At 38.1% G+C, this 21319-nt stretch overlaps 1 protein-coding gene across 1 annotated transcript in view; it reads right to left on the bottom strand.

Moving 5' to 3' along the window:
* The window catches only part of HSD17B12 (hydroxysteroid 17-beta dehydrogenase 12), a 161556-nt gene that overhangs the window by 100766 nt on the left and 39471 nt on the right, over positions 1-21319 (bottom strand). The window contains exons 2-3 of the mRNA XM_082684042.1: positions 3360-3406; positions 1986-2061 (exon numbers count right to left, since the gene is read on the bottom strand). Of these exons, the coding sequence (XP_082540168.1) occupies positions 1986-2061; positions 3360-3406 (123 nt within the window). The remainder of the gene's footprint in view (positions 1-1985; positions 2062-3359; positions 3407-21319) is intronic.

The following is a 21319-nucleotide window of genomic DNA, read 5'->3' as shown; positions in this document are numbered from 1 at the left end:
CTGAGCAATTTTTTGTACAGGCTGGAGCACTTTCTCAAAGCCTGTCATGAGGGAGCTTTTACTTGTCTTGGGATCAAGTAGATGGTGGATTCGTTCAGATCACAGCATTTCAAAATTCAACATTCCATTTCATCAAAGGTTCTATTTTTCACCTATAAACCTTAACTTCCAGCCATGAGCAAATGCTTTCATTAACAGTCAGTTGGTCATCTACACATGTACCAACACAACATTTTTATCACTGTAAGAGTTAATTATACACATGAGCACAAGTAACTAAGAAAGAAACAGTGTTAAGATCCAGGCACTATGTAAAGTTCAACTACCTAAGCTAACTGCATGGGGCTCATCAGTGCCATGGCTTAAGTCAAATTCACACCTTAGACAAACTGCCAAATACTATATGTCTTGAACCTTCAGAGCTGTGTTTACATAATTCAAAACTTGAAAGTTAAAATCCTTAAATGCTAAAGATATAAAAATCTGTGACCATAACAGGGTTAAAAAAAATTTTTTTAAGAAAAAAAACAAGACTTAGCATACTTAATATCGGTATTTGTAAAGATCTTTTTTTACATAAAAAAGTGCATTTATATATAATCTATCCAGCAGGACCAGTTATGATCTGGAAAGAAACAATAACAAAAATATTCACCTCACAAGGATGTTTGAAAGCTTAAAAAGGATAATACATGTGAGGGAATAAATAAATAATAAAGCACCATATGAATGCTAATGGTAGGTAGTAATGTTAATAATAAAATACAGTATGTGGTACACCTTAAACTTACACAATGTTCTACATCAATTATATCTCAATAACGCTGAAAAAAAAATACAGAAGAAATCTCTCATCTGAAAGAATTGAAGCAGTTTGTTAGTTGGCTACTCACACAAGTTAAAGCGGGAATCCTAGAAAACGATAAATACACGTTGTAACCATTTTATTTAATTTAAATCTTGCATAAATGTAATTCATTCACCAATCGTCCAGGCAGGACCCTTGCCTTCCATAAGAGTTTAGGTCTGCTGACTCCTGTCTCGCCCACGCTCATAATGCATCCTTTATGATTGCAGTTTCAGTTCTTGTAAAGTGCAGCAAAAATTTCAACACATATGAAACGAGAGCAAATTTCTTACTTTTAATCATTTTTTCCAATTAGTTTACATTTGTCTTGTTCACCCCTAATTTGACAGCCGATTTCTGAAGGAACTCGCTTTTCTCACCCTTTTCAGAGCACTCAAATTAGTTTTCATAGAAACAACTCCCCCTTTTTAAACAAATATTGCATCTGTGTGGAATATTAAATAATAAATGCATTCAGCCTAAGTTTGGGAACACACAGCGCTGACTCTTAAAGCAAGTAACTTAACTCGTGGGGGGAAATGTGCAAAAGCCTCACACTCAGAAGCCAACCGGCCACAAACAGTTCAGCACCCTGGGAACAGTGGTGTGCTCTACCAAGGAATGGACAGGACTACTTTACCCATCGGGTTGGTTAATTAGACATGAGTTAAGAATCTTTGCTACATAGCAATTCAGGTCTCCAGCACAGCTGACTAAGAAGAAAGCTCAAAAGATATATATATATATATAGGCTGCCTTCTCTATTTTTCTTCAATTATATATAAAAAAAAATTTAGAGGCAATGATGTCAAAGAGTAAAAAAAAATGCAAGAATACTGAAATAAAGCAACAGAAAAGGAATTCAGGTGTTTAAGTAGAACATGAAAAAATAATCAGAGAAGCTGACTCCTAAAAACAACTTAAATGAGTCAGGAAAAGACATTTTAAGGAAATTTTAACAGTCCCATATTAATTTGAAAAAAGTTGATGACCCATTTTAAAGCACACCTTTTAACAACATAAGAAAGAAGCATTCTCAACTATAAATACGTCAGTGCTAGATACCTACTTGAAAACATTCAACTTAGATTAGCTGTGTTCCTTTTGTAAATATGAAAGAAGAGGGTGAAAAACTTACTTATTTCACTGGAAACTTGATTCAGTTTATCCTGTGATCTGCTGATAAGGACAACCTTCATTCCATGTTTTGCTAACTGAAACAATAAAAAACACCAAGCAGTTGAATCACACCTGTACATATCATTAAAAAACAGAAATCAGATAAACTCTCATTTTAAGAATCTGATAATATGATAAACCCAACAAAAAAATAAATAAATAAACTTAAGTAGTAATGAATGGTCAATTCAAAATGAAGACTTTATAAAGGAGTCTTCCAAAGGGCTGTCTTTTTGAATCAAGCTAGTATACAAATGTCAAAGGATTTCAGAAAGAATAAAACTTTTACTTTTCACTTTACACCCATCTACACTGCTTTAGTTTTTAAAATCATAAGTACTGGGGCATCTGGGTGTTGTGGCGGGTTAAATGCCTCTCAGTTTGGGCTCAAGTCATGATCTTAGGGAGCTCAAGCCCTACATGCAGAGTCGGCTTGAGAGTCTCTCTTCTTCTCTCTCCGCCCCTCCCACTCATGCTCACAATCTCCCTCTAAAATAAATAATTTTCCAAAAATAAATAAATAAATAGTACCTACTACTTCTATAATTTAAAAGTCAGGTTATTTTTTTTTTTTAATTTGTTTATTTATTTGAGAGAGAGAGCACAAGGAGAGGGAGAACCAGACTCCCCACTGAGCAGGGAGCCTGATGCGGGGCAAGATCCTAGGACCTTGGGATCATGACCTGAGCTGAAGGCAGTGGCTTAACAGGCTGAGCCACCCAGGCGCCCGTAAAAGCTTTAAAAAAGATCTGCCAAGACTGTCATCAGAATTGGGCAGTATCATAAGCTGTGATGCCTCTGCAGAACCAGAGGGCAGGGAAGCTTGCCTTCAAAGAGTACTACCAACACTACTGCTTTGTACAATGGCCCTCAAATTACCACGGTCCCTATCCTTTCATGACATTACAGAGACCTTGAACCCTTTGTCCATGTCTGTCAATATCTTTTCATCAATCTTAGTCTTCCTTATATAGAAACGATGCCATGGACTAGCCTGGAAATATAACTATTGCCTAATAACATAACCTCCTTTCGGAAAAGAGTTCAAAACTGACGAAGGACTGTCCATAATTACACAATATAAAATAAAATTATGCTACATTTTCCCCAATTCCAACTTACTGGAACAGAAAGTTTTATACTCATTTTTGCACAAAAATTTATTAAAATTGTCTTTGAGCAAGTGTGGGGTTTCTGATGAGAAATAAAGCATATCTATTGTGCTATAAAACAGTATATTTGTTTTTAACTTCAAAAATCAAAGCAACTGTAAGAGATCATCCTGTATTTGTTGTTTTATTTTTATACCAAGAAGGTCTTGAAAATTACCTACCTCTTCTGCATATGATTTTCCAATTCCATCAGTACTACCTGTGACAACTGAGAAAAGAAAAAAACAGCTTAGGTTAAGAACTATAATGAAGAACCAATCATAGGATAGGACCCACCAGTTATACACCAGAGGACCTGTGTAATACTTGAACGTAAAAGATGAAGGAACACTAGTGATTCAAATTTAAGACAGAATACCCACCATAAGAACTAAAATTTAAAGGGCTGTAACACCATGTCTTGACAAGGTTGTGGAGGAACTGGAACTTTCATACATTGCTGGTGGCACAGTAAATTTGATACAATCACTTTGAAAAAAAGCTATTTGGCATTAGGTCCAGAACTAAACAGGGGCATACCCTGTGATCTAGCAATTTCCAAGAAGTATGAACGGATCATGTCTACCAAAAGAATGTCCATGGTAGCTTTATTTATGCATAATAGGTAAACAGGCCCAAACACTGATCTACAAGAGAATAAGTAAATGGAGGTATATTCATATAATGGAATACTATATAGCAATAAAAAAGAACTACTGATATATTCAAAACATGCACTAATCTCCCAGACATTATGCCAAGTGAAAAAAGCCTGACATAAAAGCATGCAAACTATGATTCCATTTATGAAGGTCTCCCCCGCCCCAAAAAAAGGTGAAACTAATCTACAATGACGGAAATCAGAATATTGATTACCTCTGGGTGAGGGGGTAGATGACAAGGAAGGGACATTAAGGGATCTCTGGGGTAGAGGATGTATATCCTTTATCTTGATTTGGGTATAAAAGTCTGAAAGAATTCACTTTAAAAATGCATATTTATGTATATATCTGTTATACTTCAATAAACTTAATTTTTTGAAATTATGGGCAATAAAAAGAAATAGAGTATGATTTATTCTATAGGAAAGTATATTTATCTTACAAGCTCAAAAACCTTTTTCTTTTTTTTAAAGATTTTATTTACCGAGAGAGAGAGAGAAAGTAAGAAGAGCACAAAGGGAGAGGAAGAAGCAGACATGCCACTGAGCAGAGAGCCTGATGTGGGGCTCCATCCCAGGACCCTGGGATCAGGACCCAAGCCAAAGGCATATGCTTAACCAACTGAAACACCCAGGTGCCCCTCAAAAATCTTATGTAGCAGAAACATTTGAAAATATAATGGGTCAGGCTTCATTATGGTACCTTATCTCTGAAATACTGGAATGACTCTTGTTACAAATTCAGAGCATAGCTATCCCCTCCAAATTGTTAGGGATGTGCCTCAAACTTCTCTGAGATTTTCCAAGCCATTTACAAATTATGGAAAACAAGTTATGGAGTAAAGTAGGATTTTCTTGTATTTGTACTAAAAACACTTTTTCCAAATTACACACGGGCAAACATATCAAAAAATAAAAACAGTATAACAAACTCCTATGTACCCATAACCCAGCTTCAAAGACTATCAACTTGATTTTAAATAATGTTGTTTCAACTATATACCCCCACCCACTTCCTCCCACCTCAGATTAAGTAAATCACTAACATCATATGACTTCATAAGAACTTCATTATATGTTATTTAAAATAGCCACAATACCATTATCACATTCCTAAACTGTAAATAATAAGTCCTAATTAAATTATCTAATCTCAAATCAAACATCAGTTATCTAATCAGTATGTAAATTCCCCCAAGTGTTCCAGAAAACTTCTAATAATTTGGTCAAATCAGGATTAAATAACTTCCATACTTAAAATTGGTTAATGTCTACTTTTAGACTATAGGTCTATCTATCCATCTACCTTTCTGTATCTATTTATTCAATCTCCCATCTCTTTCTCCTCTGCTTCTACTCCCTCTCTCTCCCCTTCCTCCCCCAACCCCCAACTTCCCTACTACTTGCTGAAGATACTGGGTCCTATTACTTTCCCAGCATGGCATTTACTGATTACATTCCCCTGATGTCATATAACATGTTCTTCTGTCCCCTAGTGGTTACCTATCAATACTTGATCAAATTCAAGTTTGATGTTTTTGGTAAGAATACTTCACAAGCAATGACACATATTTACATCAGGAGGCACATGTCTGGTTATCTGTCTTTGTTGTTTTATTAGCAGCCACTGTTAACCACTGAGATACAGAAGTTCATTAGATGTTGCAGAACAGTGATATTTGTGCTTTTAGGGTTGGGGGGGCGAGAGAGCGTGCTCTGTGGGGGGCGGGAGAGCGTGCTCTGTCAATACTCAGTGTGTACATTATTATAATAATGTAACTCAATTCTAACACTAGCCTTAGGACATGGGCCCCCGCAACTGTCCATGTACCAGGCATTAGTTGCAAATTCAGAGGTCCTGACAGGCATCTACGCTGACTGACTGCAAAATTCAGGGTTCCTGCAACTCCTCGGGTTCAGCAATTCACTAAATAAGTCACAGGACTCAGGACTTAAAAATTTGTGATTACAGGGACGCCTGGGTGGCTCAGTTGGTTAAGCAGCTGCCTTCGGCTCAGGTCATGATCCCAGGGTCCTGGGATTGAGTCCCACATCGGGCTCCTTCCTTGGCAGGGAGCCTGCTTCTCCCTCTGCCTCTGCCTGCCTGTGCTCACTCACTCTCTCTCTCTCTGTCTCTGACAAATAAATAAATAAAATCTTAAAAAAAAAAAATTTGTGATTACAGTTTTTAAAAAAAAAAAATACAAATCAGGACCAACCAAGTGAACAGCCACAAGGAGCAAGGTCTAAGAAGGTCCTAAATGCAGAGTTTCTGTGCCCTCTCTGAATCAGGGCACTTCACCCTCACAGAACACCAGTATGTTCACCAACTAGGAAGCCACATCAAGCTTCAATATTCAGCATTTTTAATGGGCTCCATTACAAAGGCATGGTTGACTGTATCACTGACCTCAACCCCCAATCCCCCCTTCCCTCCCAGAGGTTGAAAGATTGAGCTGATGTCACATGGCTCAGACCTCCAATCTTCTAATCACATGGTTGGTTTTTATGGCATGACCAGCCCCCATCTTGAAGCTATCCAGGATCCCACTATGAGTCCTGTCAAAGTATCGGGGCCCACCATGAATAATAAAGACAATCCTGTCACTCAGGAAATTCCAAGGATTTAGATTCTCCCCACCAGGACCAGGGATGAAGGCCAGTCAAATTCCTTATCATACAACAATTATTGTGGCTAGATAAATATATTACTCACTAGTGAATCAAATAATATAGTATAATTACATTTCCTTTCTTGGTCAACATTTTTATTTTCCTATAGTCAAATTGCCTTTTCTTCCATTTGCAAAGGTTTCTTTTTAAATCTCCCATTCCCTAACAGCCTCTCAGTACAATTTTCCACAGAGTCAATCCCATGATTTTTTTTTTTCCTTTTTTTTCCCCCCCATAGAGATTACTTCCTGGTTCCCTCCAGCTTTTATCCTGCTCCTCCCTGGAATGGCTACTGTGCTGCACAGCTGTTGTTCTAGAACATAACCATGGGAATTCCTTTGGCCTCCCTCTTCTGTTGAATATCTTATTTCTAGATCTTATTCTACTCCCTCATTAGGGATCACATCCACCAATAGCTTCCCAAGGACAGATGCACAAAGACACAGTTTTGTAAACAGTTTTTTAAAATAAACTTTTTATTTTAGAATAGTTTTTTAGACTTAACCAAAAAATGTGAATAGAATACAGGGGGATCTCTATATTTCGAGTCGGGTTTTCCTATTACTAACATCTAATATTTGTCACAATTCATGAACGAATATTGGTATATTATAGTAGTCCCCTCTTTTCCATGGGGGATACATTCCAAGACCGCTTGTGATGCTTGAAACTATGGAGAGCACCACGCCTTATATACACTATGGTTTTTCCTAGACATACATACCTATGATAAAGTTCAATTTATGTTAGGCATTGTAAGAGATTAACAATGTTAATAATAAAATAGAACAATTCTAATGTACTATAATAAAAGTTAGGTGAATATGGTCTCTCTCACAAAACCCTATTGTACTATATTCAGCCTTCTTGGGATGATGTTAGATAAAATGTCCACACGATGAAATGAACTGAGGTGAATGATGTAGGCATCATGATGTAGTGTTAGGCTACTAGTGACCTTCTAACAAGATGTCAGAAGGAGGATCATCTGCTTCTGGACCACAGCTGACTGCAGCTAAATGAAACTACAGTGAGCACAACCTCAGATAAAAGAGGGAACTACTGTATTTTCAACAAAAGATTTTTTCAGATTTTCTTGTTACTGAATGTCCTTCTATTCTAATATAACATCCAGAATATCCTATTAAATTCATGTGACAGCTTAAGAGAAACTTTTTTTTTGATAGTTTAAGAGATACTTTTTTGATTGTGTATACCTTTTTTTTTTTTTTTAGAAAGTCTATATGCTAACCTCATACATAATAGTTTAACTAGGTTAAAATTCTAAGTAGGAAATAATTTTTAACAACAACAAAAAATTGAAGACAACTCTCTACTGTCTTCTAGCACCAGTACTGTTCAAAAAGTGTTTCACCATTCTGAGTTCAGACCATTTATAAGTGACCTGCTTTTTTGTCACCGGAGCTTTTAGGATTATCATTCAATCTTTAACAATCTGTCACAATAATATACTTTTCAGTGGTTTTCTTCTATTCATTGGTGCTAGGCACTGACGGGCCTTAAAATCCATGATCTTTGATTCTGGCAGTTTCCTTATATTGATTCTTTGACAATTTCTTCCCCATACTTTTCTCTCTAATTCTTATCAATCAGAATTTAGATATAACAGTTTCTCTATTAATCATATTTTTCTTTTTGTTCTACTTTCCTGGAAGTTTCTTCAACTTTACCTTCCAAACTTTCTATTGACTTTTAAATTTTAGGCTGTCAAATTTTTAAGTTTGAAGAGCTCTCCTTTATTCTGATTGCTCTTTCTTTCTTTCTTTCTTTCTTTTTTTAAAGGAGTATCTTGTTCTTATTATAGGCCTCTTATCTTCTCTTATCTCTGAGGATATTAACTAGACTTTATTTATATACAGTTGACCCTTGAACAAAAGGGACTTGAACTGCATGGGTCCACCTATACACAGATTTTTATAAATACAGTACAGTACTATAAATGTATTTTGTTTTCCTTATGATTTTCTAAATAACCTTTTCTTTTCTCTAGCACAGTGTAAGAATACAGGCAGCTAATCCATAAAATATAAAATATATGTTATCAACTCTTGGTATCAGTAGGGCTTCCAATCAGCAATAGCCATTTGTAGTTAAGTTTCTGGGGAGCCAAAATGCAGGCTTTCCACTGCACTGCGTGGATTTCCCTAATCCCCATGTTGTTCAAGGGTCAACTGTATTAACATTTTCTTCTCCTTACATTCTCTTTCCTCTATATTCCTTTTGACTGATTTGGTCCATATCATCTTGGAAGCATCAATATGGCAATTCGTGTGCATACGTGGGGTGACTGCAATGTGAACCTCACTCTAGGGTAACCAGTGAGCAAACCAGCTTTTTTTTTTTTTTTTTTTAAGATTTATTTATTTATTTGACAGAGAGAGACTACAAGTAGGCAGAGAGGCAGGCAGAGAGAGAGAGAGGAGGAAGCAGGCTCCCTGCTAAGCAGAGAGCCCGATGCGGGACTCGATCCCAGGACCCTGAGATCATGACCTGAGCCGAAGGCAGCGGCTTAACCCACTGAGCCACCCAGGCGCCCCCAAACCAGCTTTTTTATTAGAGATTCCACAAAAGTCAGTATCTTTTCTCTGAGACCCTTCACTATCTCTTAAGAAGCATTTCCCCATTTCAATCTTTTGGCTGCTGGGTAGGTGAGCAGCTGTTAGTCTGCAGACTTTTTCCTCAACCCCTGCTCTCAGTCAGGTGTCTCACCTCTGCCTTCTTCCGTGCCCGATTTCCCCGAGTCTCAAGCACATCTGGCTCCGTGGCCTTCCCCACTCCTGTCCATTGAAGTACCTGACACTTCCAGTTGTGCTTTTCTGAGATCCAAAAGCAAAGCTGTGTGCTTCCCAATGGTGGACAGTCTGTGAGCACTCTGGTGTCTGCTCTCTGAAGTGAGGGACCACTCTTCCACCTACATTTGCTCTTATTGGGGAATAAGGGATTTCAGAAGTCCCCTAGTCTCATCAAACTGGAGCTTCCTGTTTCTCACTGTTCTAATTTTAGAGAGGATTTCCAAAATATAAGAGGCTAGAAATACAGTTATTTGATCATTTTAAAACTGGGAAGTTCCCCAAGTTTCCTCTGAAACACATTATACTAAAGTAGACTAACTTTAGTTGAGAATGAGATACTAAACACACTACTCAAAAAAAACTGATTTTATACTCCCAGCAAGAACACTTCTTCCTATCATCTCCTGCTATCAACTATCAAATCTAAATCAAATGAACAGTTTTTAGAAACTATTATGTGCACAACTTTAGAGACTACAACGACGTATGAGATCCATTCTGGATATCAGGTATTCTATAAATCACCTATCCTCTGGTTAGGACTTTAAATATTAAGCATAAACAATCTGACTTTTAAACAGATATAAATATTAAAAATTTAGCCTGATCTTTTTAGATAGATAAAAATATCATTTTTCTAGGGGCTCCTGGGTGGCTCAGCTGAGCACCCAGCTCTTGATTTCAGCTCAGGTCACAGTCTCAGGGTCCTGGGATCAAGCCCAGTGTAGGGTTCTACACTCAACGGGGCGTCTACTTCTTTCCCCTCGCCCTCTGCCCTGCACGTGCTCTCGTGCACTCTTTCTCTCTAAAATGAATAAGTCTTTAAAAAATATATCATTTTCCTATATTCTAAGTCTCAAAATCAAATCCAGCATTGCATAGTTATAGATGAGCCAAATATTACCTCACAAGTACATTTTTTCCCTAAGAAAACAGAAAAGTATAAAAATTATTTTTATGGACACAAAGTATTTCTTTGTGTATTTTTTATTTAAAAATAAAACTGGAAACTCAGAGGCTTCCTTAGTCATCTCTGTAAGCACCACTGCAGTTCTACAATAATCAGTCACCTACACAATGGCCACACAATGGGGGATCAACTACCCCTTCTCCATCAAAGGAAGTGACAAATTCTTTAGTTCTCTATGTCATACTGTAGGTGTTTGCAATAACGTAAAAACATGACCAAGTGATCGGTCAAACTTCAGTCAATCAGAAAAGTCTCATTTGATGTAAAAAAAGAATTTTAATTTATTTATTTAAGACACAGACAATGGAGACAAGGATTGTCCTACTGCTTTTGCTTTACAAGATCCATTCTCTGCTTTAAAGCCACAAATATTCCTAAAGTGGTAGCAGATATAGCAGCTGGTAGTTGGATAGAAAAATCTCCTAATCGAGTTCATTAATTTTTTATTTTCATAAAATAATAGTGTGATTCTCTCTATTAAGATGATGCCATATTGTCTGGGGAGTCAACTACCATTATTAATTTTAGGAAGCTAATCAAACCATACCATATCTTAAATCAAAAGTCTTTTAATGTTGCTTCTGGGACATTGGGAAAAGACATGAAATAGATTACTATTTTTTATCCTTCCTACTGTTGATATTTTTTACCCATGTGCGTATTCTGCCTTTCTAACAAAGAAGTCCTTTCCTACCACGAATAGAAAGATGGTACAAACTGAGCCGGCAGACTCTTTTATCTATTCCACTTTCCCAAAAATCAGTGTAGCACTGCTTAATCCCCTGTTTCTCAAGGTCACTTAACATTTTCTTAAAACAGAGTTCTTTTTTTTTTTTTTAAGATTTTATTTATTTATTTGACAGAGAGAGACCGCAGGTAGGTAGAGAGACTGGCAGAGAGAGAGAGAGAGCGAGAAGCAGGCTCCCTGCTGAGCAGAGAGCCCGATGTGGGACTCTTGATCCCAGGACCCTGAGATCATGACCTGAGCCGAAGGCAGTGGCTTAACCCACTGAGCCACCCAGGCGCCCCTAAAACAGAGTTCTTAAAAATAAAATTTAACAGAAAACTTACTTGACTACTATTTACTGAATTATTTGATTATTGTAAAAGACCACCAGTTTTAATTACCATTAAATAGAATATTAGTGTAAAATGTGTATGTATATATGTAACCATTAAAATTTTTAAAATTCGGGACGCCTGGGTGGCTTAGTCGGTTAAGCGTCTGCCTCCAGCTCAGGTCATGATCCTAAGGTCCTAAGATGGAGTCCTCCATCAGGCTCCTTGCTCAGTGGGGAGCCTGTTTCTCCCTCTGCCTCTGCCTGCTTGTGCTCTCTCTCTCACAAATAAATAAATGAAAACTTAAAGGGAAAAAAGTTTTAAATTTTTAAAATTCGTCAATGCAGTACCTAAGATCATCTTCTGCTCTGGGAAATACTTGATCTAACTCTGAAATGCCTACCACCTTGCAATGGGAACCAATGAAGCAAAGACCAGCAGCTCCCACATCATTCATACTAGAAGTACTGCTTGTTTTTCTGTTGGTTTCTTAAAATGAAAAAATTAAGCAGTCAGCCAAAATGAAATAAGGTGCCAAGTACTGAAATACCCCCGGGGACGACTCCTTCTCATGTTCTATGCACATCTGGGCCAGAGCCCAGTTGGCAACTGTCTTCCCTTCCTTCTTTCCAGCAACTGTGGCCTGGAATATAGACTCTGTTTCCCAAACTCCTCAGCAGCCAGGTGTGGCTGGTATTCGATTCTGGAAATAAAATCCAAGCGGTAATATAAGCCCCTCAAATTACAGTGAATGGCTGCTCACAGCCAGGAAGCTGACTGAGCAGGGAGAGGCCCCTTTTTGACCTTCATCTAGCCAATTCAAAAGTGATGGCAGAAGTCTGGCGGTCTTGAACCACAAGTAACCTTGAGGGTAGAAGCCACAGGCTAAAGGGAAGGTGCATACTCACAGGAATCAAGGTTCCTGAGGACTCCATGGAATTACCATGTTTTTTTAATTAATCGTTTCCTTTTTTACTGCTTACCACAGAGAATCAAACATATTCTAGTTTTCTTTAAGCTGGGTGAAAAGTAAACTTCTCTCTTGTTAAAGTCATGACTATAGGCCCAGAAAAGCAAGAGTAAGCTGTCAATAAAGTCGATTATTAAAACAAAATATTTACAACTCACATGACTACAAGAATATTTGCTCAAGGTACCTCATTCATATCATCCAGTTAATTCTCATAATAGCTAACACCCCAACCTAAGCTATCATCCCAACATACACAGGCTTGTCCTTTCTCACTTAGTTCATGGGCTACATAGTTAAGAATTATCTTTCTCAAACACCATTTTTATGATCTCATTCTTCTGTCAAGAAGTGACAGTGTTTCTCTCTTGCCAGTTACATAAAACCTGAAACACAAATCCATTCACTTCTCCCGGCTGCACCACCCGGGGCTACCATCATTCATCTCCCACAATAACTACCCCAACAGCCACTCAGTCATTCGCCTGCTCCCACCCTGTTCCTCTCCAATTCACTGCAGCTGAAATGATCCCTCCAAAAGGCAAATCTGACATCACTTCCCTGCCTAAAACTAGTCAATGGCTTCCCACTACCCTTACTCTTCACGAAGTCTTCCATGAGCTTACCTTACACCCATCAAGTTCCTCCTACCACTCACTTCCCCGGACACGCTGAAATTACCAACAAGGTAACAAGTTCTCTCTTCACAAGTCTTGTTCTAGTCCCAGTTTCACTCCAACCAGTGTCTCTGTCCCATCCTTGAGGTCTTCACTTGAACATCTCCTCTCCCATTAAGGCTTCCTTGAGCTCTGACAAACAGAATCTCCTAGCTCTCTGCCCCCACAGTGCTCCATACTCCCCCTCCCTTCATGACATTAATCACAAAGGTTTATATAAGGGTCTGCCGGGGTCACCACAGTCTAACTGCTAGCACAGTGCCTTGCAAAAAGTCGATGATTAATGAGTGGATGAATGAATGAGTAAATGAATGAAAAAAGATTATGAATGGAAAACTAGCCTCTTAGGATACTACCCACTATTTTGTCAGCTTTTTTTTTTCCTTGTAATAATGTCCAGTCACCTACTATACAGAACCCCATATATCTCTCGGCCTCTCTCAACATCAAGTAGTTATCTAAAATGAAATTTAAGAAATTTAACAAAGAGAAGTTTAACTTTATGATGAATCTGCAGAAACACATTTTCTGTAGATGAATCTGAGGCTATCTTTAAAAAGAGATTGTTTCCAGTGTTAGGGAGCTACTTCATTCATAATGTGCCTGTGTGGCTATGAAGTGAACAAATCCAAAGCAGAATTAAGGGGAAGGGGAGATGAACCATTCTGGTTCAGGAAAGCATGCCAAATTACCAATGTAGTGACAGTTCATTGTTCTTGTCATTAAGATTTGCTTCCTCCATTGACACTGAGTATTCTCAGATTTCATTTTGTTATGGAGTAAGCAGGTAAGTAAGGTAGTTTTCAACAATACACAGAAAGAAGCTACAGGCACCACCCCATCCCTACTGGCTTTGAGGGTAGGTAAGATGGCCAGGGGCAGAACTGAGGTAGAGGAAGTGAATAAAGGGAGGGGGAAAAGGGAGGTTAAAAAAAAAAAAAAAAAAAAGGCCTCTGTCTTCATGTATAAATATAACAGCAGAACCCGAATTTGCAAGCCTTTGTGAAGATGAAAACTGACAACTATAAAGAATATCCCAACTTGGCATCCAGAAGTGTCTAGCTTGTTACAGATTATATAAAATACTGGCAACTGACCAGGGCTTAGCTTCCAGATCTTATACAGTCAACAAAAATACTTTAGTTTGTGTAGGTTAAAAATATTCTACTCTTTTTGTCCTCAACTTGCTAAGAACAGATATTTTTAGTAAGCACCCAATCAACCTTATCAAAATCAAACATCAAAAATAGACTAGAGAAACACTGGAAGCAAATATGCTATTTTTAGCTCTTCTGACTCTTTCCTGCCACTACCCACCAAATTCTGACTGCAGAGCCCATGCATAAGAGCTTAGTTATTCTAGGCAGGTTCCTTCTTCTGTCCCTTTTTTTTCCCTCCCTGAACACCTGAATGCAGAAAACACTCGATTGATTAAAGATTAATACTGCCGCAAACCATGACAGCTGCCTTTCCTCTGAGTGCTTTTGGGGGATGGGGAGAATAGAAAATGACAGAGAGCTTGCATCAGTATTCCTCCTGGGGATCTATTACATGAAAAAAAAATTGCTATTTCAATTCCCTTTTGTTGCTAAAAATAGCAGCCTCAATTGATTCAAGCAAACAGGGAAGCGGCTTAGCAGTGCTGAATTTAGAAACCACTGAAGTCCCAAAGAGCAAATGCTAACGTAGTCTTAACACATGCCAGCTCATATTTAACAAAGAACAAAGAGAAGCATGCAGGCTGCAAGTTAATAAAACAGCAGCAACTTCCTGCATTTTTATCTGAGAAAGGCAGTGAAAGGGATACAAAATAAGACAACTATCACTTATTCTCCTAATCATATTTTGATCAAAAAGTAATTTTACAGGGAAAATTAAATCAGATTATGCATAAGCCCAGACAGTGTGGGCATTTCCCACAACCCCATGGTTTGGAAAAATACACGCCTTTTTTCAAGCACGATACATTACTAGAGAGAAAGAAAATGCCCAGCTTCCAAATGTGCTGTCCCAACAGCGAGGTCCCTTTTCCCACTCAAGTTTGCCCATGAGGTTTCCCCACCCAGCGGGCCCTTTCTCACCTCCCCCTTCCTCTTCTCTGGACCCAACCAGACACTGCAGACAGGTAGAGTTTATCACTTCAAAAACTAACCAACCGAAAAATCAAACCAAAACACCATTCAAAGCACCTAGGTTCAGGACAGGGGGAGGAGGAACTGCAAGCAGCACCCTCTTGAGGCAGCCAATCCTGGGGACGGTCTTCCGGGCAAGGCCTTTCATCTTCTGCTGGCACCACACCCCAAAAAGACCTTCTGCTTGACTTTGTCACTTTGCTTGGCTAACTGAAAACTTTTCCAGCTAAGGATTCATTTCAGTGACTGCCACATCCTCTGTAAAAATTCAAACCATTGTAAAAGAATTGAAAGGCTATCAAGCCCTGCGCCTTGGTGATTTGGTGGATTCAGACTGCTTTGTGGTCTCCTTTGGGGATAGCCAAAACCAGGGGGAAATTTGGAATGCGTGTAGGAATTCTGACCGGAACAAAGAAGTTACTACTCTGCATCACAAACCTAGGAATACACCACAGTAGTTTAGAGGCCAAGAGCAGCCTACCCCAAAATGTGCCACTCTGGCATACTGATTGTTTTGAAAGAAGTTACCTAATTCCAAGGGCACTCAGACCCTCCTCTGTCCCTCTGAGAGCAAGAAATAAATCTCTCACATGAAAGGTACCCTCCCTATGCTAAGAAATAAAAAGACATCCTTATCACGGGAGACAGGAACTTTAGAAAGGCTTCTTTCTAAAGACAGGAACCAAGAAAGCTGTAGAAACAAACCTGTTACTTTTTAACTATCTGTTAAAAGGTAACTTTTTAACTATCTCAGCCCCAATTCTGCTTAGAATTCCTTACTCCTCAAAGCTCCCAAACATGTTCTCTTCATCCCATCAATTCCTCAAAAATGTACTGTATCTTGGCCAAAAAGTATAAAAACTGTCTGCCTTGGTCTTTTCCTTGGGTCTCAATTTCAATATTGGGCCTCCAGGTGCAGATAAAATGCTGGGTTTTTTCCCTCCTGTTAACCTGTCTCATGTAAATGTAATTGTTAGCTCAGCTGGAAGACCTTGAAGGGTAGAAGAAAAATTTTTCCTTCCCTACAGTGCAAGGACTTTGGGCTTCTGCTATTTTGGTACAAAAATCAGTATGTGAAGTGGTTAAGAATATGGGTGGAGGGGCACCTGTGTGGCTCAGTGGGTTAAAGCCTCTGCTTTCAGCTCAGGTCATGATCCCAGGGTCCTGGGATGGAGCCCCGCATTGGGCTCTCTGGTCAGCAGGGAGTGCACTTCCCTTCCTCTCTCTCTTTGCCTGACTCTCTTTATGATCTCTGCCTGTCAAATAAATAAATAAAAATCTTAAAAAAAAAAAAAAAAAAAGAATATGGGTGGAAAAATCAGACCAGCAAAGTTCAAGTCCAGGTTCAAATTCCAACTCTGCCATCTATCAGAGGCTGGTTAACCGCTAGTATCTTGATTTATCTGCAAAGTGAAGATAATACTATGCATCCCACAGTCATTGTAAAAATTCCATAAGATAATGTTAATAACAATATTCAGCATTCAGGATTACTTGAGAATTAAACGGGACAATGTATATAATACAATGTACTTAGCACACAACTTGACAAGTAGTAAATTTCCAATAAATGTTAGCAATAGACAACACTAGAAAGTGACAGGGGTATAGAAAGAAAAATAAAAGAGCTACTAAGGTTAGATATGATACCAAAAGTACAAACAACAAAAGAAAAAATAGGCAAGTTGGAGCTAATCAAAACTAAAACTTCTTGCAAGTGCCCAGCTGGCTCAGTCAGTGGAGCATACGACTCGATCTCGGGGTCATGAGTTTGAGCCCCACATTGGGGGTAGAGATTACCTAAAAATAAAATCCTAAAAACAAAAAAGGAAAAACCTGAACCTTCTTGAACATCAAGAGACTGAAAAGACAAACCAAAGGATAGCAGAAAATATTTGTAAATCATAGTTTTAATAAGAGTCCAGATTCAGAATATATAAAAGACTCCTAATACCTCAAAAATAAAAAGACAACTCAATATTAAAATAGGCAAAGGACTTCCAGAGATATTTATCCAGAGAAAGTAAACAAATGGCCAAAAAGCACAGGAAAAAATGTTCAGTATCATTAGAGAAATGCAAACCAAAAGTACAATGACAAACTAGTTTGGCCACAATTTTTTAAGCAAGAAAATGGAAAATAACAAGTGTTGGTAAGGATGTGGAGAGAATGGAGCCCTAGTACACTGCTGGTAGGAATGTAAAATGGTGCAGTTGCTGATGTAAACAGTTCAGCTGTTCTTCACAAGGATAAACACAGAATTACGATGTGACGCATTAATTCTACTCCTACCTATATACTCAAAAGAACAGAAAACAAGTATCCAAACAGAAAATAGTCCATGAATGTTTGTTAGCAGGACTATTCACAACAGCCAGATGGTGGAAATGACCAAATGCCTATCAACTGATGAATGGATAAACAAAATGTGGTTTATCCATACAGTGGAATATTACTCAGCCATGATAAGGAATGAAGTACTGACACGTTTCAAAATACAAATGAACCATCGGTATGAAATTATGCTAACTGAAAGATGCCAGATACAAAGATCACAAGCTGTATGATTCCATTTATACAGCACCCAGAATAGGAAAATCCACAGAGAAAGAAAAGATTAGTGATTGCCAGGAGCTGGGGAGAAAGGGATGAGGAGTGACTGCTTCAATGGATATGCTGTTTCCTTCTGATGTGATAAGAATGTGCTGGAACTGGACAGAAGTGATGGTTGCACAACACTGTGAAGCTACTAAATCTCACTGAATTGTACACTTTAAAATGGTTTATGGTTCATTTTATGTTATAAGAATTTTACCTCAATTAAAAAAAAACTCTTTCAAAAGTTAGTAAAGATTAGCTTTTTACCAAGGGCTAGAGCAAAAAAGGAAAAGAAATTGCTATTTCTCTTGCTGCATCATCCATTGAATTTTGCTGCATTGTCCCTTGAATTTAGGAAGCAAAAATCCAATCAATACATCATTCAATTTACACAACAGAATACAGAGGAACCTAAGTTTGGACTGCCCCTATGGGCAGAACGGTCTCTTTTCATCTATCTAATACTGAGAACTTATTTTGTGCCAAACACAGGATGGCAAGTACTTTACAGACGCTGTCTTAACTGTCTTAACTGTCCCCACACTCTATTAGGCATGATTAGTAGCTGCCCCAAAACTAAACGAGGGTCCCAGAAAATAAAAGGCTATAGCATCTAGATTTACAAATAAAAAAACCATCTCAAGAGAGGTTAAGTGACTTGCCAATGGTCATATCAACCTAAATGTCAGAACATTAATCCTCCACACAACAGAACACGAGCTACAAACTTGGAACAATCTACAATACTCATTAGCAATAATGCATGTTGCATACACAAATATCGAGTCCCTTCCTCATTAGTCCCATAATGCAGAATCTGACTTTTTCACTATTCCTTAACCAGCCTCTTAGCCCAAGGCAGTCTGTCCGGTGTTTCCCAAATATAACATATTAGGCAATCGGCTCCATTGTGTGCCCAACTCAATCCTTATATTAAAAGTGGCATTTCTCTTCACTCCCCAAGGTGGCCATCAGCCACCTTGCAATCAGCAAGCTAAAGAATGTGTATAAGTTCAAGATAACTGGAAGCAAAGAAACAAAACCATTCCTGACTTTTTGTCTGGCTCTTAATCCTAATGATTAATTAGGTCATGAAACATAGTAAGGAAAAAGAGTTGGCGCTAGAGTTATGAGATGCTTATCTCCAATGTTCTATAATCCTGGCTTTTTCTTTTTTGAAGAATTTATTTATTTATTTATTTATTTATTTATGAGAGAAAGTGTGGGTATTAAAGAGAAAGAGAGCACGAGTGGGGAAGAGCAAAGGGAGAGGTACAAGCAGATTCCGTGCTGAAGCACAGAGCCCAAGGCGGCGCTTGATCCCATGACCCATGAGATCATGCCATGAAACTAAACCAAGATCCAGATGCTTAACCGACTGAGCCACCTAGATGCCCTGTGGCTTTTTTTTTTTTTTTTTTAATGTAGACAGAGTGGTTAACATTCAAATGATAACTGTCCCATCTATGCAACTGTTTTACGTTCAACATAAATTATCACATTTCTTTTACTTCTATGTAAGATATCTATATCTCATAAATGCCTACAGGCTTGAATTCACTTAAACAGGTCCAAATTGAAACAGTCCTGTAGCTCAAAATAAGAAATATGAGCTTTTGGGTGGCTCAGTCAGTTGAGCCTCCATCTCTTGGTTTCAGCTCAAATCATGATCTCAGGGTTTTGGGATCAAAACCCAGGTTGGGTTCAACGCTCAGTGTGGAGTCTGTTTGAGATCCTCCATCCCTCTCCCTCTGCCCCTCCTGCTCATTCTCTCTCTCTCTCTTTCATTAAAATAAATAAAATCTTCTTTAAAAAAAAAAATAGCAGCTTTTGACATATCTTATGGTTGTACACATTTAACCGGCAGAGTAATAACTAAATCAAACATTTCCTTAACTTATAAACATTAGGCAAACACACTAATTAGTCCATAGTGCTTACTACTTGAGTTTCCTTAAAATATACAATTCAGGCCTGATAAAATTGAGAGTTGTAAGGAGATCTACTTGGTAATTCCAATAATTAACTTTTACTGAATGGCCCAAATTCATGTACACCAAGGTAGATAAATATCCAGACAGAGTTTAGTATAAATTATGTGGCTTGTTCCAACTTAACTCATCCAGTTTAAGCTTTTAACAATATTCTTCAGCTAAGTGGGTAAAATCCTCCAAAACAAAGAGACCTTGGATTTCCGTTACTCTGAGAAGTAAATCCCTCCCTCTGCACTAAGACGCCAATCTGCTTTTAAACCACTAGGTTTACCACAGTAACACTACAATAAAGTCATAGTTAGAGCCAGAATATCCTAGTGAACAATTTCTTCCTCAAGGAATAGAGAGTTCCCTGAAAAGTCAAATGTTAATGATTTAGTCGAAGAGACCTCACCATATCCCTAGGTACTTTTTACCTAGGAGAAAGCAACTTCATCTGCTGTCCTGCCGGACTCATGTCTGATCAAGAACTTTAAAAATCCTCCCCAAAAGATAGTCTGATAAACAATTTATGATATATACCTTGAAGACTGAGATAAATAATGTATCAACAACAAAAATCTTTTAAAGAGGTTTTAAATTAATTTATTTATTTTTTAATTTTAGTCAGCTCTTTGCTCAAGGTGGGGCTTTAACTCACAATTTCAAGATCAAAAGTCACATGCTCTATCAACTGAGCCAGCCAGGCTCCCCTCAACAACAAATGTGAGGTAGGAAATAAAGAAATCTAATCTATTCTCTCCAAGTTTTTTCCCCCCCTCATCCCTGAAGAGCCAAAACCAAGGAAGCACAATTCCCGCCTGTCAGACAACATCTGGCTAGATCCTCATTCTACTTTTTAGGAAAACCCAGGACTGCCAATGCAATTATGCTAAGCAACTCAACAACTATCACACTTTTCAAAATGAGCACTCAACGAGATATATTTCCAACAGAATCTTTTAAAGGAACTTCATGTAATCCAACACTATTTTTCTGAGTTCCAGAGACTGTATTGTACAAAAAATAGCTGTGAGTTGACCAGAAGTCGGGGGAAACCTATGCTCTAGTCCTGGCTCTGCTAAGTGTCTCTGGCCCAGTAATTAACATTTTTTAATTTAAATTCAATTAATTAACATATAATGCATTACTGATTTCAGAGGTAGAAGTCAGTGATTCATCAGTCTTAGATAACACCCAGTGCTCATTACATCACATGCCCTCCTTAACGTCCATTATCCATCTATCCCATCCCTTAAACCCCCTCTCCTCCAGCAATACTGTTTCCTATGATTAAGAGTCTCTTATGGTTTGTCTCCCTCTCTGATTTCATCTTATTTTTTTCCTCTCTTCCTTTAAGATCCTGTTTTGTTTCTTACATTCCATAAATGAGTGACATGATGCGATAATTGTCTTTCTCTGGTTGACTTATTTTGCTTAGCATAATAACCTCTAGTTCCATCCATGTCACTGCAATGGCAAGATTTCGTTTTTTTGATGGCTGAGGAGTATCCCACTGCGTGTGTGTGTGTGTGTGTGTATAACTTCTTCTTTATCCATTCATCTGTTGATGAACATCTGGGTTCTTCCCATAATTTGGTTATTGTGGACACTTC

The sequence above is a fragment of the Mustela nivalis genome, assembly GCF_964662115.1.
Source record: "Mustela nivalis genome assembly, chromosome: 9".
Taxonomy (NCBI): Eukaryota; Metazoa; Chordata; class Mammalia; order Carnivora; family Mustelidae; genus Mustela; species Mustela nivalis.
Note: the sequence above shows the minus strand (reverse complement) of the source record. Positions and strands in the feature narration are given on the sequence as shown.